Genomic DNA, 23,664 nt, shown 5'->3' with positions numbered 1-23,664 from the left:
AACGGCGTGCTAGGCTGAGCAGAAAAGTGAAAAACCCTACGACAAGTGTGCCTGCCGTGGGGGCCTACGTTTCTGCTTTATGGACAGCGCGTATCGATATGAATCAGAATCAGTTTTATTCAACGCAATAACTGGGATAATTACATGATAAGTATATACAGAAGGATATCCCGTAGTTAGAAACTGAAATTGGACCTCCTGTGCATTATGACTACAATTAATAAAACAACAATGGCAACATGTGAAATTTCCGATAACAAAGGTTTTAGGAGACAAGGCATAAATGAACAGAAAAGCAGCAGATGAATGTATTAAGCAATAACAAGGCTTCGGATTAGACAATGAAAGGTGAAACTACAAAAAATAGCTTAAGAAGAAAGGAAATAAGTAAAAGAAATGCGAAAGACATATACAGAAACAAAGTGAAAGTGAAAAATAGAACTCTTAGTACACTCAAATGGGAAAGTTGGAGGAAGCTAAAAGAAAATACTTAAGTTCTGTAGGAAACCTGTGAGCCTTGAACAATTTTAAAGGGAATGGTAATGCATTCCACAGAGATAAAGATGAACAGTGTAATGACTGCTTACCATAGTTGGCGCGAATGATGGGTAAAATGAAGTGCATATTTCCTGCAAATCTAGTAATATTTACATTAGAAAGGAAGGTCTTTGGTATGATGGTTACTGGAATATCATTGTTTAATGCCCTAAATATAAATATGGCCAAGTTATACTTAACAAGATCAGCCACATTCAAAATATTATGTGCATGTAACAGCTGATTTGCGCTAATGCTACGGGGTGAAAATGTTTTACTCGAATAGCTCGATTCTGAATGACTTGCAACGAAGTTAGGTGACTGTTATAAGTGTTTCCCCATGATTCAATGTTATTTTTTTGCAAATACTGTTGGCCGTCTTCGCCATAACAGGGTGGGTACAGCAAGTTTGCACATAGCGTAAAAAATGTAAACACCTTACAAAGGTAAATACGACATGAAGCAATGAATGTTGGAAATACAATGCAAAACAAATAACCAAATATAAATACAATATTTTCGCTCAGAAATACATGTTTATAACATTGTGACAGTGATATCGGAAGCAGCATAAAAGAAATACTATTGTATGTATTTCTAGAATAGTGTGACAACGTTTGCACGACACTACTAAGATTTAATTTCATAAAAGGTTTTTAACGCATTCCTCAAAGATTTTAATGCTACTCTACTGCACAACAGACTACATGAGAATGAACAAAAGCATAATAAACCGACTTGAGAGTTGAAAATGAGAAATATGATCGTGTTTTCTTTAAAATTCGTATTTCGTATCCCATTTTCTTTTTCACATTAGCTATGCGAAGGTGAAATTTAAGATGACGATCAAATTCCACACCTAAATAGGTGCAATGATCAACTGCAGTGATTAGGCAATTGTTGATGGAAATATATTGAAGGAGCTCAGGTGATCGCTGATGTGAGGCAAAGACGACAAAATTGTTCCTGTTATGGCTAATCTGTATGTTGTTAAGTTTACACCATGTGGAAATTTTCACTAGATCTTCGTTTAGCTTACCTGTTAGCGTTGATATACAATCGTTAGAACTAAATATAGTAGTATCATCAGCGTAAAGAATACACTACGATGAGGAGAGGTCACTAAGCAGATCATTATTATAAATTAGGAAAAGTAGAGGACCTAATATGAACCCCTGCGGTACACCAATGTTAGTAGTAGCTTCATTAGAGTAGTACCCAGAAATGTTAACGACTTGTTTTCTATCTTGTCACACAGGAAAAGAAGTAGAGGCGGACCAGTTATTCCGAAGGCCTCAAGTTTAGCACAAAGAATTGTGTGATTAAGTGTGAGGAAGGCCTTGGATAGATCAAAGAATGTCAAGGCTGCAAATTTACCATCATCAATGGCTTTTTTAAAATAATCAGTAAAAGAAATAAGTGCTACATTAGTTGAAAAGCCAGAACGAAAGCCAAATTGATAAGGGGAAAGACTGTTGATTTTATCTAAATATTTTGTTACACGCTTTTCGATACCTTTTTCAATAACCGTATTAAAAAATGGAAGACCGCAAATGGGTCTATAATTATATGTCAGTGCGCCATGACCTTTTTTGAAAACGGGAATGACTCGACCGCGTTTAAGTTCACGTGGAAAAACACCGGTATTAAAGATCAGGTTAATGGTAGCTGAGCGGACGTTAGCGCTATGTTCCGCGATCATTTTAATGTGGCAGGCGTTAACATTGTCTAGGCCAGCACTACTGGCTTTAAGGGTTTTCATCACTAAAATTACTTCATCAGGTGTTGATGGAAAGGAAAAAAATGAATGATGTAAGCGTTTAAAGGACATCTTACAGCATGAAGCGGAATAAGACGTGTTATTGAAGAAAGTATCACAAAACGTATTTACAATACCAATCAAATTAATGTATACCATGTCATTGTGAATGATTCTTGAAACGACGTTCTGAGACTTACGGTTGAAAAAGCTGTTAACTATTTACTACTCTTTCCTAGTGTTATTACCAGATTCTCAATTTTTTTTCGTTGTAATTTCTCTTCGCACTTCTCAGCTGTACAGAAAGTGAGCTAGAAAGTTTTTTTATAACGGGCAAGTAATTTAGTATTGAAAGGTTGCTTCTTTATTTTCTTATACAAATTTTCACGTGACTGCATTGCTTTCAGAAGGCTATCTGTAAACCAGGCAATTTCTGGCGATGCTACTTTCTTTTTGCATTTTATTTTATTACAGTGACAGTTGAAATGCGATGAAACTGTCGTTAAAAATTCTGAAAAAGCTTATTGAAAGTCATTAGATGATGCAACTTGCGACCGATCAGTTTTAGTTATGCTAGGAAGGAACATCTCTTTGTCAAGTATAACTCTGTAAAATGACGGGTTATATTGGGCTGAGTGATTGGGCAGGCGTAGCACGAAAGAATGGCGATCGGTAATATTGGTGGTAATAATACCAGCCTCCGGTGGATTGATTATGTTCGATAACGCGTGATCATTTAAGGTGCGATCGGCAGTGTTAGCACAAAGAGTAGGGATAGAAATTAAACATTCATATCCAAAACTATGGAAGTTGCTTGAATAACTAGGAGAATTAGATGAATTGGCATGTATGAGGTTAATGTTGATATCGCCCATGATTACTGCGTTACGATTAGCGCATGATATTTTTTACATTGTTTGATCAAGGGCTCTACAGAAGTCAGTAACTAAAGAAGCAGGTGAGCGATAAATGCAGCCGAACAATAACTTCTTTTTGTCTATACAGAAGACGAGAGAATCAAATTCAACAAACACAAATTCACAGTTAGTAATATTCAACATCCAAGTCAGGCGGTTGTTTATGTAGAATGTTAGATGAGGCAAATATAGCTTAACCGCCATGATTACTCGTCTCTTTTTGAATGCTCTTCTTGTTAAAAGTTCAGAATATACTACCAGCACGAGACAAAGGACAACAAATTGGACGAGAAGCGTGTCTTTTAGAATGATATGGTACAACATACAGGCTTCTACAAAAGGACGGTAACTGCTTAAAAAAGTTGATGCGTCGGCTGTTGCGCCTTTAGAGATATTTAGAGAGGACTCCCATATATATGTTCACAGAACACGCACTAGTTCTTAGGTTAGCGCTAAGGTTGAACTTCACAACACAATTTCCATTCCACATTCAGTAATCACACGGTTCATTTGCGGCTTCGTTCAGGGGCAGACGCGGGCTTACCGGCTGGTGCTTATTGTGTTTGGTGCAAGAATATGGCTAGGAGCACGCACCGCATATGCGCCATGACGTTCAATATACGCACATTTCTCCAGAAGCTGACGCTGAGCACGGGTGGCGCGAGGATCTTGTTGGGCTGACACAACGCCTTCGTGGCAGCCGAGTTCCGAATATTGCATATGCGGTGAGGGTAGCTATATGAACTTGTTGATAGGTTATCTTGTAGATCGTTGTAGCGCAGGCAGAACGAAAGGGTCGTAGAAGGCAGATGAAGCAACACACAGCACTGAACCAGCTGCAAACAGCTGTTTACGTGCACCGTGTCTCATCGCACTGAAATTCAGCCACCGTCGTTGCTCACTCCAAAACAAATCTTAACTTCAACACGTTGTTAAATTACAAAACACGCCTACTAATTGCTCCTAATGAAGAAATGTCACCAATATCATAAGGTAAACGTTTTATTCATTACTATAAAATTATTATGCAGCTTGTGCCACGAAACCTGGCAGTAAGCAACCCTGGGCGTCGCACGAGTCGCATTGTTGAAATCGAAATCATGTGAAATGGGCTCTCTAAATATCGCATGGCGATGCGTGCGACTGCACCAATTTTCGTCGTTCTAGTCGCAGCATCTGAAACAGTCTTCAGGTGATTCTGACCATACTTCTACATACTTCACCGCCTTCGCTGCAATGCCACCTCATTCATTGTTGCTTGTGTCTACACCTTTTGTTGCCAGCGACCTTGCGCCGACACAGAGGGACCAGATTCTTTCCTTGCTGAAGGATTTCTCTTTTCGTTTTGAGCGCCAAGCACCTGCACTGAGTTGCGCAACAAGTTTTTCTCACAAACATCGACACAGGAAGACACGCGCCGCTTCGGCAATGTCCCTGTCGGCCATGAGCCAATTAAAGACGCGTCAACGAGTAACCGAAACCTTCGAAGGCGCTCTAATGAAACCTTCCAGTAATCCATGGTCGTCCCCAGCCGAACAAGTTTGGAATAAGGATGGTACGATACGCTTCTGCATCGATTACCAGCATCTCAACAAAAACGCCCGAAAGGATGTGTACCCTTTGTTAGCTATTGACGATGCATGGAACTGATTGCAAGGCCCTAAATCCTTAGCGTCTTATTTCTCCGCTCTGGCTACAGGCATGTCCTATACGCGTAGTCCGAACCGACTGGCGCGCCACTAATGTCGACCTCGCTAAGTGCACTCTGCGTCGCTGCGCGTAATTATCTTTTGTTGAAGTTTTCGGAACGAAATAACAATGCCCTTTGCATGTGAATCGTGTTCAAAGCTTCACGCCATCTCTATGAACACTGTTTGCGGGGTGTGGTGCTCAAATGCTTGCAATAACTTGCCGGTCAAGCGTTTCTTATTGTTCCTCACGGAGCCTCAAGGGATAGAGCGATGGCACCAGTATAAAAAACACTTCTGCAGGAGTTATTAGCGCCGAGCGCTAAGCCGTCCAGACAGTCCGAACGCATAGTTCCAAGTTTGTTTCTCTGTTCCCTCCTAGAGTAGCTCAAACCGACTGTGAGGGATTGGCTGAGAGTGGTGGGATATAAGAAAAAAGATTATACGACTCTAAAAAGAAGCACTGTTTAGAAATTTTGAGTAACTACGAAGAATGAACGATAAAATTAAAGAATTTAACAAGGAAATTGTGCTAATTCAATTATATACCATACAACCACTTCACCAACATCACTATCATAATGGCCCAGAGAAGAGACTCCCAAAGACAGAATATGGGGAATTGTCATATTCAATCATGCGCCATGAAATCTTCCTTGAAAAGCATGTTTTTTTTTTCCAATGATGAAAAACGGCGGCATGACATCAAGGAGCGTTGTATTATTTTCTCCTTCCCACAATATGAGCACATTGAGGAGTGCGCCAGACCAGATTGGTGCAGATTATAGTTTAATGTGCTTATTTTACATCAGAAGTTGGCAGAGAGGACTTCAACGTTTCTATTGTCGTACGCGTCTTTGCTCTAAGGAAATACGAGGTGTTGGTAACCACTTAACTTCTTTAATCTTACGTTCGAACAGTCTTGCAGGTCGTTTTCCATGCCTTGCATGCATGTCTCCAGTCCACCTTAGTCGTCCTCGATGCGCCACACGAGCACCATTTGCAATGTCTTCCACTGCCGACAATGTCACTTACACAGTTCAAGGGGACATAGAAGTTCAACTGACCTCGTCAGCTCAGTTTTGTCTTCAAGTCGGACTTTACAAGCTCTGATGTAACTCTCCTTTCCCTTAAAAATTACAGTCACTTTAGCTAATTCCAAAATGAAGTAGCTACTTTTTCATCTCTAACAATGACAAAGTCGTCACAACTTAAACAGTTTCCCAGCGTCTGTGAGCTTCTTAGTGTCGAGAGGTATTCTTTGTACCAGAGCTGCCAAAAGTCATTTATGGTTTCTTGTCTATATCTCCAGATGAGCCGTGTCTGTGCGACTTCTCGAGTTCTCGCTAACCTGAGCCTGAGGAAGGGCAGTAAGACGTCTCCAGTCCAAAAAGCACAGAGGAGTTAGTACTTCCGTTTCTGCAGCATCATGACAAATGTATGTGACCCGCCGTGGTGGCGTAATGGCTATGGCGTTTTGATAATACTAAGCCCGAGGGCATGCCATCGAGTCCAAGCCACGGCAGCCGTATGTCGATGTGGGTGAAATGCGAAAACTCTCATGTACCGTACATTGGGTGCACAGTAAGGAACCCCAGGTTGTTCAAATTACCCCAAATAGTTAGTGCAAATTAACCGCTATGGCATGCCTTATCATCAAATCGCGGTTCTGGCATACAAAAGCCCAGAATTTATTAAAACTTTTAGAAATATAAGTGAGGTGTCTAGAATTTATTACTTGCTTTTACTTCTCGTAGTAAAGTGTCGAGCTGTTCCAAGCTCAAGAGTACTTCTCCTAATGTTTTGCTGCAGGAGTTTTCAATTGTATGAATTGTTTATTCCCAAAACCTACCCACCATAAAGAGCGCTGAGCAATAGACTTTCACGTTATGTTACTAGATGAACAAGAGTTCTCTACATGGACATCACGTAGAAGCCCATAATTAAGCTTATGTTCACGATTAGCTGCCCTAAAGGTGAACGCAATGTCAGAATATAATTATACTTGGTAAGCCATTGCACCAAATAAAACGACGTAAAGCGAATAAAAAAGAATGCACAGAATCTCACTTGAAAGTTCTAAGGGAACAGCTTGCACCGCTGCACACATAAATACTGCAATAAATGCTTTCACAGAGCCCTTTGCTTTCATGAACAATTGATCAGCAAAGTCGATGCTCGTGACTTGAAATGGTTGAGACCTCCTGACTCTGCACAGAGGAGGAGGGGCTGGAGGCGCTCAAACAGCTTTAGGACGAAACCTGACGTAGATAATACTAACAAAGCATCTCCTGAACGCCCTGGTGACCCAAAACACTGGCTCTGTCCAAAACTCCTCACGTAGGTCACGGATTGTAACACCGACAGCACTGTAGAGAAGGCACCGATGTTCGTTTTTTATGATGAGGTGCGTGTAACGATGCTCTGCGGGTAGGTGTAGGGGACATTGTGTGTTTTCTGAAGCTGTTGCACAACTTCAATCATGGCAAGTCCCGATCATAATAATGTCCTTCGTATCCACAAACGGCTGAAGGCCTCCTATGTTCGATGCCTTGTCAAGAGATCTTGCCGTGGTCGATTCCAGAATCTCATTTCCCAAGATTTGTGCTTTTAAAGCCCTGAGCCACGCGTCTTCGCTTTCTCACATCTCCTAAGCGCAAAGAGGCCCTTCTCTTTTGTTATTACAGTATTCTTGACAATTGAGAAGCAACTTCTTGACCCAAGCCGGGATTCTAAGGACCATTTTCCAGCGAATATATTTGGTGACCTCTAATATAGGTTAGACTGGGAAGACAGGAGATACGATGAACTGCAAATATTTGACAACCTTCTGTTTGCACATGATTTTGTACTGCTCAGCAACATTGGAGATTGATTGACGACCTTGACCGAGAAAGTGAAAGATCAATATGCAGAAGACCAAGTTACGGTTCAATAGCATGGCAAGGAAACAAGAACTCATAATCAACAGTCAGCCTTTAGAGTATGCACAAGAATATGTTTATCTAGGTCAAAAATTCACAGGCAACCCTGAGCATGAGCAGCATTACAGAATAATAAAAATAATTTTCAGTGCATAGGGCAAGCATTAGCAATTGCTGACTGGGAGCTTTCCACTGTATTTGAAAAGGGTTCAATCGTAGCAATCTACTGGGCTAACATTTGTGGTAGAAACTGCGAGGTTCACAAAGGAAGGAAGGAAGGAAAACTTTGGTCCTGCAAGTAGTGATAATTAATCACTAAGCGGGCCGCTCCCACGTCGGGACCGGAAGGCCAATCCTCACGGCCATGTCGTGAGCCTGCTGGACAGCCCAGAATTGTTCATCCAGGTCCGAGCTGCGAAGTACATCCTCCCACCTGGACGCATCCTTGATCGCCGAGTCTTCAATTCTTTCGAAAGACCAGAGCATGTGTTCGAGCCTGGCTAAAGCGCCGCAATCTTGGCAATACGTCTCTAGATAAAACATGTTCAGTCTCCGTGGGCAAGGATAAGTACCCGTCTGTAGTAAGCGTAATGTAAGTGCCTGAGCCCTGTTTAGTTTAGGATGCGGCAAACTGTAAACCCTGCGATTAAGAAGGTAAATCTTCATGATTACATTGTATGTGGAAGGGGAGTCTGTTCTCGGGGAGTACCGCCACGCCGTTGCGCGGGGCAGAGCGGAGGGTAAGATCTCGCGCTGCCTCATGAGCGGACTCATTGAGATTCGGAGCGCCTCCCTCGATCATCCCAAGGTGAGCAGGGAACCAACATAAGTAGTGTTGAGAGATCTCACATGTCTGCATAATTTTAAAAGCAACCTTAGCCACCGAGCCATTCTCAAAGGCCCTGACAGCCGACTTTGAACCACTATGTACAAAAGGCCTGCGACTGTCAACCAGGGCGAGCGCAATAGCCGCTTGCTCCGCGACCTCTGGCCTGTCAGTCCGCACGGTAGCAGCGTTAACGAAGCTGCCCTCATTTTCCGCGAAAACTATGGTAAACACCTTTCTCTCCTCTTTACAAGAAGCATCGACAAAGCCAACCTTCTGATTCTCATCCCGAATGAGTCTCAGTAGGCAAGCTCCCCTGGCTTTTCTTCTACTAACATTTCGCTCCGGATGCATGTTCCTGGGAACAGGCTTGACATGATACCGATTACGGACCTTCACGGGAATACCGACATGAAGCTGCGAAATCTTCTCCTGAGGAACACCTAACTCTCTCAGAATCTGCCGACCCGTGCTATTCGTAGAGAGACGCACCATCTGCGTCGTCTCCTGAGCCTCAGCTATCTCATCCAAGGTATTATGAATTCCCAGCTGGAGAAGTCGGTCGGTGCTGGTGCACATTGGCACTCCCAAAACTTTCTTCGTGATCTTCCTAATATGCGTGTCAAGCTTCTCCTTCTCCGATGGTTTCCACTTGTGCATGGCCGCCACATAAGTAAAGTGACAGAATACAAATGCGTGCATAAGTCTAATGAGACTATCCTCCTTGAAGCCCGTCTGCCTGTTGGCCACCCTCTTCACTAGGCGTACCGCATTTTCTGTCTTGGCAGTGATCTGGATCGTCAGCGTGTTGGCGCCGTTCGACTCAATAATCATCCCCAGAATCCTGATCTTATCAACCCTAGCTATGAGATCGCCATTTCTTGTACGAAGCTGAATGCTCAGCTGGTAACGGGTATCCATGCCCTTGGCTTGCGTCCCCTTCTAGTGGGACCGTACAGCAACAGCTCCGACTTGGAGAGGGAGCACCTTGACCCCGTCGGGTCCAAATAATTCTCGATTACATCTACCGCCTCCTGTAGAACACTTTCGATATAGCCCTCACTACCACCGGGACACCATATGGTCACGTCATCTGCATACATGGTGTGCCTAATCCCCTCAATCTCCAAGAGCTTCTTGGACAATCCGACCATGGCCAGATTGAACAATGTGGGCGAGATGACGGCCCCTTCAGGAGTGCCCCTGTCTCCAAGATTTAACATCTTTGACTCCAGCTCCGCAACCTTCAAGGTAACCTTCTTGTCTGACAGGAAGGAGCTGACATAGTCATGAAAGCGCGCGCCGAGGCCAAGATCCGAAATGGACTTAAGAATATAAGAGTGCCGAACGTTGTCAAAAGCCTTCTCCAGGTCCAGCCCTAGGATGGCCTTAACGCCTCTTCCATATTCATCAATGACCTGATGCTTGATGAGCTTCATTGCGTCTTGAGTCCACAGCCCCGCCCTAAAACCAATCATATTATGGGGGTAGACCTGGTTCTCCTCAAGGTACCTTGTAAGCCGATTAAGCACCGCATGCTCGGCTACCTTGCCCACACACGAAGTGAGCGAAATAGGCCTTAAGTTATCAATGCTCGGGACTTTGCCAGCCTTGGGAATCAGCACCGTGAGAGCTGTCTTCCACTGCTCCGGAACCACCCCGTCTCTCCACATAGCGTTAACCTCCCAGGTAACGTACTTGATTGACCTATCGTCCAGATTTTTCAAAAGCTTGTTCGAAATCCCGTCCGCTCCGGGAGCCGACTTGCTCTTAAGGTTATGCAAAACCGTGCTTGCCTCGTCCACAGAAAAGTCCTCATCTAGGGAAAAGTTGTCCTCTCCCGTGTAGGCCTGCTCCGTCAGAAAAGCATCCGGGTCCGCCACAGGAAGGTATTTGTTGACCAGCTTTTCAACCAGCTCTTCCTCCGAGGCAGACCCCACTGCTTCGTGTACAGCTCTAGCAAGGACGTGCCGCTGACTAACTCTCGTATTGGAGTCGTTCAGCAAATGCTTAAGCAAGCCCCACTACCTCCCGTTGCGCACCTGCTCGTCCACCGTGTTGCATACCTCATCCCACTGTTGCCTAAACAAAAACTTACAGTGCTCCTCAATCAGCTTATTCAGCTCGGAAATCTTTTTACGCAGCCTGCGATTAAGCCTTTGCCCCTTCCACCTAGCCAGCATAGACCGCTTGGCTTCAATCAGATGGGCCAGCCTGCTATCAACACTATCCACCTCTAAATCCGTAGTGATCTCCTTCGTAGCCTCCATTACGTCCTCCCTCACCTGGGCGACCCAATCCTCCAGGGTCGGCCGGTACAGGCCTTCGAATTCCTTCCCCATTTCTCCTTTCTCCTCCCGGATCATCCGAAACTTATTCCAGTCTATAAACGTTAACGCCCCAGGGCGCCTACCCTCAACCTCAAAAACGACTTCGTTAAAATACTGATCACTACCTAGGTCTTCGGCAAGATTGCACCAACTAGGCTTGGCTGCGTTCTTTACAAAGCAGAGGTCAGGGGTAGTATCCCTACACGTCGATGTCCCTATACGTGTCGGAAAGGCAGGGTCAGTGACCAGCGTAAGGTTAAACTCCGCAGCGTTCTGCCAAAGGTCTCTCCCTTTTACTGTGTCATGCTTGTAACCCCACACGTGATACGGAGCATTAAAATCCACAGCCACGATCAGCGGATGGTCCCCGGCAAGCTTAGAATCCTTCTGCAGAATCAGCTTGAATCTCTGCACCCTGTCCCTCGGGGCACTATACACGTTCAGAATAAACACGCTTTTCTTGTTCACCCGGTTAGGAATCACCTCAATCATGACATGTTCCAGGGAACTTAAAGGTATCTTAAGATCATGCATCACATGCGTCCTTTGCTATCCAACAGAATGCAGGTCCCCCGAGCTTTGGATCCGCCGAAGACGGTTCAGTAGCCCGTCAGAGAAACTTCTTCCGTCATTGTCTCCTGCAGTAGAATAGCCTGCGGCCTATTACACTCGCGAATATACTGTTGTAGAGGCGCCCGTTTACGAGCATACCCCCTACAGTTCCATTGCCACACACAAAAAGCCTCATTTTGTCGCGCCATGTTGAAGCAGTTGCTGCGAGCCATCTTGCTGAACCTGAGACTTCCCTGTCGAGGAACCAGCCGACTGAGATCCGGACCTAAGAAGGGGAGAGGCACTCAGACTGAATTTGTTTTGGAACACCTCTATTCTACATTGCAGCTCCTTGAACCTCCCATCAATCGAGCCGAGCGACTCTGTGAGACGCGTATTCAACTGCGCCAGACCATCAGTGACCTACTTAACACTATCTACAACACTCGACAGCATCTCCTTCACGTCAGATCTCAACTTCCTCGACGCGGGCTCCGCCTCATGAGTTTTAGCCTTCCTCTTTGAGGGGCGCGACCCACTAGCCTCACCTACATCAGCAAAATCCATGCTCTCTATGGGCTCAGGCATTGCCCTCTCGTCCGGTGCAGGTCCTGCCACACCCTTAAGGGCCGAGACTTCTGCCCTAAGCCGCCTCACCATTTCTCTCAACTCTGCGTTTTCCTGTTCTAGCCTCTTCAATCTCGCCTCATTCTTGCTTTGCTCTGGTCTTACCAAACTAGGCATCTCCATTCGAGCACTTGTGCGCTCCGTCGAGGTAGTACCACTTGCCGCTCCACTGGGGCCCTTGCCTTGTAGACCCTGCGACACACCACTCTTGCGCACACCACGCACAAGAACCACGCAAAGAGCCATGGGACCAAAATATTAGGCGCTACATTCAGAGACAGCAAGAGAGCAGTTTGGATTAGCGAGCAAACGACAATAGCCAATATTCTAGTTGATATTAAGAGACGAAATAGAGCTCACCATGCCGTGTAAAACATAGGGTAGATAACCGGTGGACCATTAGAGTTACAAAATAAGTGCCAAGGGGAGCGACGCGCAGTAGAAAATGGCATAAAATTAGGTGGGTTGATGAAATTAGGCAATTTGCAAGTGGCATTTGAAATCAGCCAGCGCAAGACAGGGACAATCGGAAATTGGTGGAAGAGGCGTTCGTCCTCCAGTGGATATAAAAATAGGGCCCTATAATGCAAAACTATTTCAATGTGCTTTGTTTGAATCTCCTGACGTCAAATTTACGTAACTGCCGACGCAAACATCGGCGATGACCCACAGCGTTGTCTGAATAGCCGAATCGATGGCTCTCCTCGTTTATAGGAGGTCATTTTTGCTTGCTTTAGGAACGAGTAGCACTGCCTTCATTGAGCGGTTTTTGTGACGTAATTGGCTGACAAGAATCGAGAAGCGTTTCCAGGGCGCCGAGACAGCGCAGTGAAAATAGATAACCGGGTGGGCAAAGTGGAGCCGGCGTCTGCGATTGATCTACCACCGTTTAGCTTCCGGTGGCTGGTCGAAAATCGCGGTGGGGTGGAGCGGAAGGTTAAAAAATCCACTAAAATGGATAAAATGTATTTTCAGCAAACAGGAGTTAGCAGAGCGATATCACATACGAGTCGAAATGGCTCGATTACGTTATGCTGCAACGCAAAAAGTTTAATTATACGCAAATCAATCCATGCTACCCAGAAGCTGTGAGAGGTCATTGCCTGAGTGATCGGCGGGAAGACAATTTCAATTCCTTTCGGAATACGGCAGTCTCCGCCTACTCACAAAAAATTCAATCTTCTTCATATCTTGCACATCTTGCAATCTTGCATATTGTTGCATCTTCAACGCGTAGACGCCACTCTGTCGCAGTGAGCCTTCGCAGTTTTTCACGTCGCGGGACAGACAGGTGAAGTGGGCGCCTATCCTAAAATTTTTTACCAATAGCAGAGGGCGAATGGCAACAAAGCATCGAAGTAGAAATAATATATTTTCGGTTGTTTGGCCTAATCATGCAAGCTCAGCGTGTGCACGTCATATCAAACGGCGGAGCTATCACGGTTTTCGTGGCGTCGCGTGACAGACAGTAGAGGTGGGGGTATGGTATGAAAAACTTTAGGTCCTGAGAGATCAGTCTGGGACTGATGCAGGTCGCTCTGGGGGTGACCTCAATATTTTTTTACCAATCCTCCATGCGTTATTGCAGAACTGAGATAGAAAACTTTGGAATAGCTTTACGTTATAGCGACGCTTAGGATCAAGGCTGACACATCTGTTGAGAGAAGATCGGCTGGGTTCGTCTTCTCAGCGCAGTGACCCCAGCGACTTGGATCGGTACGCCTTTGAATTTCCATTACACGGTGGCAAACACTCGGTTTTTACTTCGTGGGGTCCGACAGAATCCAGCCGGGCAAGATTTTCCAGTCGGCCAGCAGCAGAAGTATTTGTACACATTTGGGTAGTGTCTCTCATAAGAACTTGGCGATCGGCGCTCCCAGGCAAGCTCCGACGAGTTCGAGACGCAGCGACGTCATTCTCTTGATGGGAGCAACCCGAGCTTTTGCAAGCAGCTGCTGGACGTACATCTTGCCTGACATTTTTTCAACCCTTAGCTAAAGGACGACACCGCATGCCTGAGCACTCGCGTTTAAGACATGTAGCTGTAACTGGGCTCCATCCGTGTGTAACTCGGTCAGTGATCTCCTCTTTCAAACAAACTTCTTATGCCTTGAAGCTCCACATACTAGTTGTTAATACAAACTTTGAGACCCTTCGGAAGTGACACATCATAATCTAGTCCGTGATCTTCCCCATTCGCGGCAGTCGTTTGTTCTTGGACAGAAGTTCATCATACCACTTAAAGCGAAGTGCATTCCTGTCTTCTTTGCCGATGGAGAACTAAAGCGATGCCTTCTGCACATCCACTTAAGTCCACATCACTACAAACGAATCTAATTCTCATATTCAGATGCTCAGCGTTCAAGTTCGTTCGCTTTTCAATTATTTCATTCATAAGGCATGATACTGTTCAGTGCGACGATGCGTCGAAAACAACGCCCACTCTTGTTGTAAAAGTCTCGCGAATGATTGCCTGACGGGGCTAGCGATAGACGTTTTCTCTTGAATGGATGTCCTCGACGTTCTCATAATGGCCGTCCTTCGCATACTGTCTGATAGCTTTTTCGTGCGCTTCCAAGGCTTGGTCATTCGACAAAAGCCTTCGAACCAACAAATACAGTCGCGAAAGTGAAACTTTGCTTTAGTGTGTGATATCAGGTCGAGTACATTTCTATGGGAACGCTGCCTAATAGCAAGCACCTTGAAATTTGATAGTGCGTATAAACTTGGTCAAAGGGCCCTATTCTCGATTGGATGACGGCGTGTCCACAATACCAATTACGTCCATATCACAGAATCGTTGTAACGGAAGGGAAAGCACTTCAGATGCGCCTGCGTGTGTGCGTAAAACACACATCTGATCGCACGTTTTGCGACTAAATTTCTCTGCGAACGGCAAAGCTACTCTCAGAGTCCATCCAATGTTCGCGCTGATCACTACCAGGGATCTGTTGTCGGTATGCTATTTTACCTCGCAGGAACATGCCATGTGCCTCCACATCTGATCGGGACTATTCAAAATACTTACTCCTGGTCCGCCTGTTGCACCAGGCAAAATCCCTCTGCGTCAGCTAGTGGCTTGCCATCCCCACAATGGCACGGAGAAACTTTATCACGTTGCGAAACTTCAATTATTTCTGCGCAGATGAACGGCACGACGATTGCTTTTGCCGGTACTAAGACATCGTCGTTCTAGTTGCGAAGTGTAATACTTAGAACCTTAGGCCACTTAAGGTGCCATGACCGAGGTCGTCCGAGCGTGCTAATCACCAGGTGCTTATCTAGAATGAGAGGTAAACTGAGGCCCTTAGAGTCACCTTTCCGCAGCAATGTTTTCTGACTCCCACTGTCCAAAAACGGCCGACAAAACTGCAGTGGGTCGAAATCGTCAGCCAGGCACGGCACATCTGGAAGAGAATTTCCATAGAGAGTCGAGGTTTACCGTTCGTTGCAATGTACATGGCAGTGTTCCGTATCAGGGTCGTAAAAACTTCCCTATCTTCTTACTGACTTCGATCTGTGCAAACGCGGCGTCTCCCGTCGCGCGAAAAGCCACGGGGAGATGGGAGGAAAGGACGGCGACGTTGTGCTCCGGCAGCAACTGAGCATATCGCGACCGGGCGCAAGCGGAACACACGGTCTCGGCTAAAACTCGCGCTCCATATATAGAGGTAAGCGGGGAGGCAGTGCGGTGTGTGCTATTGAAAAGTTCGTACAAGTGCTACTTTTCGTGGCCGCGCGCGACCGTGCTCGCCGTATCCTGAAAGGGATCCGCCGACGTCTCACACCTTTGAGAGCGCTGTGTCTTCACCGCTATTCCGTTGAAGCGATATACTGCACGAACGTTACTTCGCTCGCTGCTGCTGCCGCGCTTTGTTCATTTATTTTATTTATAGTATACTGCGGTCAGGAAAGACCATGCAGGTGGGATATTGTTTATACAATTGCAGTTTTCTGGCATGTATGAAGCTGCGCGGCACACGAGAACGCGAAGTGGATAATACAAAGCAAACATATTAGTTTAACTAGAAGCTTTAAAAGGACCAGTTGACGCTGTTCAGGTAACATAATACAGCTTATAAGAGGGTGCAAAGTAATACAGCTGACAATCGCGTGCGATACATATACCAGGAAGATGCAAAGAAAGGAACTCTCCCCCGGAATTCTGCCGTGTGTACAAATTCAATGCTTTGCAAATCATGAAATACCACTGCATCAATAAAAGATATCAGTTTTTTTTAAGAATGACAAAATACTAAAATTCTAATAAATCAAGTAGGTCAATATCAAAAGCCCATGCAGATTCTAATGAAACAATTTTTTTTTCAGGCAGTGAATTCCAATCAGTAGCAGTTCGCGGAAAAAATTAGTACTTGAGGTGATTTGTGCTCGTTTGATACGGAAGTAGATTGTGAGTGTGCCGATTTCTCGACGTGCGTGACAAGAATATCTGAATATATGCGCGCGCATTCGCATTCAATTTGTTGTCATAAAGCAAGAGTAAAAATTTTCCTGCGCAATATGGATGACTGTGAATCTGTTCTCTTATATTAGGTAACTATGAAGCGTACTACCCGCCTATGGACCATCTAGAGTTTATGCTTATCCTTTTGACATTGGGGCTCCCAAACTATGCTCGCACCAGCGTTTTGACAGCGAGTGTCCACACTCCTCCGCTGTTTTGTGTTCATGTTTGCTTGTGCGCGCTGAATCCGCGCTTGTTAATTCATCAACAAACAAAAATTTTCATGTTTACCCGGCCGATAAAACTATTATCCTTAATTCGCATAGCTATCTGCTAATTTGCCAACCCAATCAATGCTTCGCCTTTAGGGCGAAACAGCGACGCTGCATATGGCTAGCCGACTCGTCCGTCCGTCACCTGTACACCGAAAGCTCCTCTGGTGCAACCCCATGCACATGTTTGAAGAATAAAGAGAATGAGAGGCACGAGATTGATTGCGCCAGCAGTGAAGTCTTTGCTCTCCGTCGCAGCCCAGCGCGCGCGCAGGAGTCTCTCTCCGGCTCCAAAATAGATAGGGCACACGTCATACGTACCCCTGAGTAGCAGGCAGCTTTCGATCAGCAACGCCGCGAGCAGAACCAGCAACGAGCTCGCCTACGCCGTGCCGATGCTGCAGCCCAGGCAAAAGAACACCCGTGCAGCCTAGCGCAAGCAGCAACAGTGTACTGAGGATCGGCAGCCTACCAAGCCGTCGTTTAATGAAACGCCGGGGTTAACCCAGTAATAAACACTGGGGCCGCACGTTTCAGCTTCACTGGCTAACCAGATATAAGAAGTGCTTGGATCGTGATATTTATATGTATTCTTCTTTTTATTATGCTATGCCGTTTATTTTGTCTGTCCGCCAAGGGGCATTTTCTGCGAGTTTATTGGACAATGTGGAGTTGAGAGTGGGCGCACAGTCCTGTTGTTTCTTTTCTCTGTCTGCATCCCTGACACGTTTTTTTATGATTATGCTTTGGGCATGTGTTACAAAATACTGGCACGTGTAACTGTTTACGTTTCTCGGTTGGCGAATTTTCACCAGGTAAGTTAAATGTTATCACTCAGCGCCCGACGCGCCTGCATCCATCTGAAGTTTCTTGAATGTTATCGATGGTGCGATGGTGCTTGATCGTCACCGAACCTTGTGTAACCTTACTATGTGCGCGACGCGAAATGTATTGTCCTTCGTCGAGGACACGCTGGCACCAGCCATTACTTTGGAACCATCGAGCCGACGTGCTTGCCCCCGATGAGATTCCGACAATCGCCGACTGTGTTCGCTGCTATCCTTGTGCTTTGAGTGTAATTTGTTTTTCTAGGCAGAGGTACACCCTGTAAAAACATAGTTTCGTCATTCACAGTTTAGCCACTATGTACTTACCTATCACTACTATGTCACAATAGCTAGATCAGAGGAAACATTGCTGTTAAGGGCTGCACAAGCTATTGCTGTTGGATATGTGCAAAAATGTTGGCGTCCTTTATGTGAAGCTTTCACACAATGATGCTGCCTGAGCAGAGCAGACAAGCAGAGCGCTTTGTTTGTTTCAGTTCTGAGTGCCTTTTTCCGCATTCATTATTTGCTTAATTAAAGTCGTCTTCATCAAATTTGGCTGTGCTGGAGGGTAATACCTACGCCCTAAAAACGAAACCCGGCCTGGCCGACACCTCGCATCTTCTTGGACCGACACTGCAATAACTGATACAGGGCGTCCCAGCTGACTTTAGCCAGAGTTTAAAATATGCAAATTCCAGGTAGCTGGAAAGCACCAAAATTATGTTGTTTCCCTCGCTTGGAGACATTCAAATTATCTTCTTCATTCCACTTAATTAGATCATTAGTCTTATTCATTATTCAGCTTCTCAAATATTCTATATAGATTAAGAGTGTCAATAAGAAAATTTAAGAGGCACATGAAAAGCTCCCGATGCAGCTTTGTGTTGCTCAATACGTGCTTCTGTCTCATTCTCATGCACTCCACTGCTGCTGAGAATTTTTTCCTTAGCCTTTCATAATATCTGTAGCAAGCACAGCAAACATTTCTGTGCATAAACTTAGCTCCCCTTATGGCACCAAAATTGATGAAAAGTAAATACCAGGGCGTATCCAAAAGTTTTATTATCACAGTGAAATAAAAAAAAACATAATATAACCAGTTCCTGTGGTATATCACTTGCATTTCATCTCCACGTAGTCTCCCTGCAGAGTCACACATTTTTGCCTGCGTTTTTTTCACCTGTTTCAAGCCTTCTTTGTAGAAGTCCTTCGCTATGCTCGAAAACCACTGTTCCAGTTCGAAAGTGACATCCTCTCTGTCGTCAAACCACCGGCCGCGGCATGGTGTCTTCATTTCGGGAAAAAGGAAAAAGTCGCTTGGCGGAGGATCAGGCGAATAAGATGGATATTGCAAAAGTTCTTAGCCTAACCGGTGAGCGGCAGCAGCGGATGATTGTGCCTTATGGACGGGTGCATTGTCGGTCAGCAGACGGGCGCCTTTTATGACCATGCCAAGACGTTTTTGTTTCAATGCATCATGAAGCTTCACCATAAGGTTGCCATAGTTATGGCAGTTGAGCGTCTTGCCCTTCGTAAAGAAATTGGTCAAGCTTACCCCGCAGCTATACCAATATTGGGACAGCGTCCCCTTCCAGGTAGATTTCTGGACCTTAGCTTTCTTGGGAGGGGGGGGGGGGGACGGATGTTTCCACTCCTTGCTCATTTTTTGGCCTTAGCATTGTAGAGGCATACCCAGAACTTCTCCACATTGACGAGATGAGCAAAAAAATTGTCGTAATTCCACTGCAACACAGTCAAATTATTGAGTCGTGGCGAGTTTGCTTTTGAATAGGTGTCAACATGCGAGGTACCCAGCATGCATACACTTTATACATGTCCGGTTCCTCGTGAATAATCTTCAACGCAGTACCGTACCTTAGTCCAGTCTCCGCCATCACTCTTTCTGTGACCGATCTTGTCATCGAGGATAACGGCGTCCACTTTCTTCACCATGGCAGGGTTATACGTTATTGAAGGTCAATCCTCTCGTGCCTCGTATGCAAGGGACACACGACCACTTTGAATGTTCCTCTTCCACCTCATCAACCGCGTCATATGACAGAATTTCATCTCCATCGACAACTTTCATTTCGTCGTGGATTTGTCATACGTTGTTGATCTTCATATGGAGGAAACTTATGACATTGCGCGCTTTAATTTTGCTCATCATGCAGATTGATGTCTTCTACAGCCTGTGGAATGAAAACTGCTGATTATGCACAAAAGTTTCATTTAAATATCTCTATTAACTCCTCATTATAATTAAAACCTTTTGATACCCCCTCGTATGTCTTTCTTCAACCGGCAGGCAATACATCGTTGTTTCTCACAAATAATAATATTCCCAGCAGCAGCGGTTCTCCTTTTTAATTATTTGTAAGCACACAATGTTAACTTTTCGATGCGCACCTATAAGGGTGCAGCTTATGTTCTGTATTGCTCTATGATACGGATTCAGCAACAATAATGCAAGGTTTATAACTAAGCATTCAGACCTTGTAAAACTATAACAATGGTTTCTTCGATTTCGCTAAAGTCTAGCCAAGAATATTTTCTATCGTCAGCTATCTGTATTTTGCAAAACAAACCTATTACATTCATACTTCCAAGCAAAGTAAAGGTCATTGGTGAAGACCATCGTATTGGTGTACATTATGGTGGCTTCGGCACCATGCCGGCTCTTCTCATCTTTAGAGTCATTCTTCACAAACGTCAAGATTTGAAACATAACTGCGAGTCGGCCTAGTTGCAACAGATTCATCTTAAAACTTTTTGTGCGCAAACAAACAGGGAAGAAGAATAGGGGCAACACAAGGACGAGCGCTCGTCCTTGTGTTGCCCCTATTCCTCGTCCCTGTTTGTTTGCGCACAAAACGTTTGAAGACGTCAAGATTTACCATTAATTTTGTCCTATAATTTGCAAAAAGATTCTCCAAAGACCAATCAATCTGAAGTGATAAGAGCCTGAAACCTAAGCTCTTAAAAGAGTAGACCTGGGAAGGCATAACTTTCTTGTGGAAATGCGACGTTCTGGTGCTGTTTGTGTGTCACATTGCAAAACGCATGGTTGCAACTGCCCCACATCAAACGAAGCGAATGATTTCTTGTCATCAAAGAAGGCGAATTTCAATTACACTTTGAGAACATATATTTACTGAGACGTGCGTTATCAGCTGGTCTGGTGTTGAAAAAAAAATTTGCAATCTTTAGGCCTTTTATGAAACCATCGTAACGGATATCTTTACCATTTAGATAGCGTTCGCTTACTAGATTACCAGTCGATTCGCGTTCCTAAGCCCTTGATACTTTTTTCTTATTACTTTATAAAACATCAATATTTTGCGAGCCATTCAATATTTCTTACTAATATTTCTTCATCTGCATTTCAGGCAAAACTCCGTGTATAGTGTTTGCTAGCAAGAAGGACCAAACAAGACTTACGGACGAATGTACACTTATAATGGAAGAATACTGCTATCAATTAGAGCCCGCTCCATCAAAACACCTATTACCATGCGATGATTGACGGCTTGTAAACAAATCGGAGGACAACTGATCACATCCGAGTAGTGAATGCGAAAGCATTAATTTTCATTTTAATGCGGCTGAGCGGTCCTTCCAGTTTTGCGCTGGGAGTAATCTTTTTGATTTTCGTTGCCCACTTTATTATCGAGTTTTGCAAATAAATTTGTGCGGGTGATTTTTTGCGTACATTTTCTACGTTAGCATGTTAGATGCAGACTGGCACCATTTGGACCATATTGCTAAGAAATTAAAGACGACGCATGGCACCGATGTCCTACGCAACGAGAGGCGTGACTGCCTCGTCGCCGGCAACCCATCTCGCCCCGCAGCGTCGCGGTGCCCTGTCTGCTCCGTCGACGAGCGCTGGCGACATGGCGTCACGACGATGTCTTCCCCTTCACCCAACACCTCGCCCGCAATCGCTGCCCCAGGTGTTCCGGTTCGCTCGTTCTGGTTAGTCGGGGCGCACTGGCTACGTGGCGTCGCGTCGATGACCTCACCCAACACCTGGTGCGCTATCCTTCACGCAAATGTTCTGGTTCGCCCACTCTGGTTTGTCGAGGGGCACTGGCGCGTGGCGTCACGACGATACCCTCACCACAAAACTGGACGCGCAATCTCCCCCCGAAGTATTTTGGTTCGGCCGCTCTGATTTTTCGAGGCCCACCGGTGACGTGGCGTCACGACGATGCCCTCACTCAACACCTGGCGTGCAATCACCACCGCAGGTGTTCTAATTCACCCGTTCTGTTTCTTCGAAGCGCACTGACGACGTGGCGTCACGACGATACCCTCACCCAACACCTGGCGCGCAATCTCTGCCCGAGATATTCTGGTTCGCCCGCTCCGGTTTCTCGAGGCCCACCAACAACGTGGCGTCACGACGATACCCTCACCCAACAACTGGAGCGCAATCACTTTCGCAGCTGTTCTAATTCGCCCGCTCTGGTTTATCGAGGGACACTGGCGACGTGGCGTCACGACGATACCCTCACCCAACGCCTGGCGCGTAATCGCTGCCCCAGGTTTTCTGGTTCGCCCGCTCTGGTTTGTCAAGGCCCACTGCCAACGTGGCGTCACGACGATGCCCTCACCCAACAACGTGGTATGCAATCTCTGCCCCAGGCATTCCGGTTCGCTCCCTCTGGTTTGTCGAGGGACACTGGTGACATGACGTCACGATGACGCCCTCACCCATCAGCTGGCGCGCAATCGTTACCCCAGGTGTTCTGATTCGCCCGCTCTGGTTTGTCGAGGCGCACTGGCGACATGGTGTCACGAAGATGCCATCACCCAACACCTGGCGCGCAATTGCTGCCCCAGCTGTTCTGTCTCGCCCGCTCTGGTTTGTCGAGGCGCACTGACGACGTGGCGTCATAATGACGCCCTCACCCAACACCTTGCGCGCAATTGCTGCCCCAGGTGTTCTGTCTCACCCGCTCTGGTTTGTCGAGGCGCACTGACGACGTGGCCTCGTAATGACGCCCTCACCCAACATCTGGCGCACAATCGCTGCTCCAGGTGCTCTGGTTCGCCCGCTCTGGTTTTTCGATGCGCACTGACGACGTGTCGTCCCGATGACGTCCTCACCGAACACCTGGCGCGCAATCGTTGCCCTAGGTGTTCTGGTTCGCCCGTTCTGGTTTGTCGAGGCGCACTGGCGACATGGTGTCACGAAGATGCCCTCACCCAACATCTGGCGCACAATCGCTGCTCGAGGTGTTCTGGTTCGCCCGCTCTGGTTTGTTGACCGGCTCTGGCCAGGCCAGAGCCGGCCAGGCCTTTCGGCTCGGTGCTCGAACCTGCAGTGGGTCTATCGCCGTAAGCTGTCGTGCTGCGTCGTGAAGCTCCACTTCTCGGGAGCCACTTGGCAACGCCGTGCGGGGAGACGTAGAGTGAGCCCACATTTTTGGTCTCCTCGCTCAGATATAACGCCCGCCGGACGACCACCGCGGGTTCGAGCACTCCGAGCCGCCACGCGTGCAGGGCACCGCGTCTGCGCCCGCGGCGGCCGCTCCGTGTGCGACAGAGTGAGAACAAAGAACCCCAGCAGTAAGAAGCTGCCTATCTTTCGGTGAGTACCTGCCATTGCGCGCCCCACAGAAGAAAAAAGGGAAATAGAAAGAAACTACAGAGGAATAAACGGGGGCACGATTGGAAGACGCTGCCTCAGGACGTCGACACGACGGAAGAGTGCGGGCGCCTGCCGTGGCCGGGACCTCGCCGAGCCGAAGTAAACATCGGCCAGCAGCAGACAAAGGGAGCCGCCGCCGTCAGAGAGGAACACGTACGCACCTTCACACGCCCCGATGTGGTCACTCCCGGATCCCGCCTTGCGCGCGCGTACCAGGAGTGCGCACAAGCAGGTCCCGAATCCCCCCAAAATTTCGGCCAATGGGGAAAGCCTATTGA

The 23,664-nt window shown here is 46.2% G+C and overlaps 1 protein-coding gene across 1 annotated transcript in view; it reads left to right on the top strand.

Moving 5' to 3' along the window:
* The window catches only part of LOC142591583 (uncharacterized), a 70,171-nt gene extending 48,751 nt beyond the window's left edge, over positions 1-21,420 (top strand). The window contains exon 5 of the mRNA XM_075703893.1: positions 21,117-21,420. Coding sequence (XP_075560008.1) covers positions 21,117-21,253 — 137 coding nt within the window. The 3' untranslated portion in view covers positions 21,254-21,420. The remainder of the gene's footprint in view (positions 1-21,116) is intronic.
* Positions 21,421-23,664: the final 2,244 nt, after the last annotated feature.

This window comes from Dermacentor variabilis, chromosome 8, assembly GCF_050947875.1.
Source record: "Dermacentor variabilis isolate Ectoservices chromosome 8, ASM5094787v1, whole genome shotgun sequence".
In the NCBI taxonomy this organism is placed as follows: Eukaryota; Metazoa; Arthropoda; class Arachnida; order Ixodida; family Ixodidae; genus Dermacentor; species Dermacentor variabilis.
This window is presented reverse-complemented; position numbering and strand designations above follow the sequence as displayed.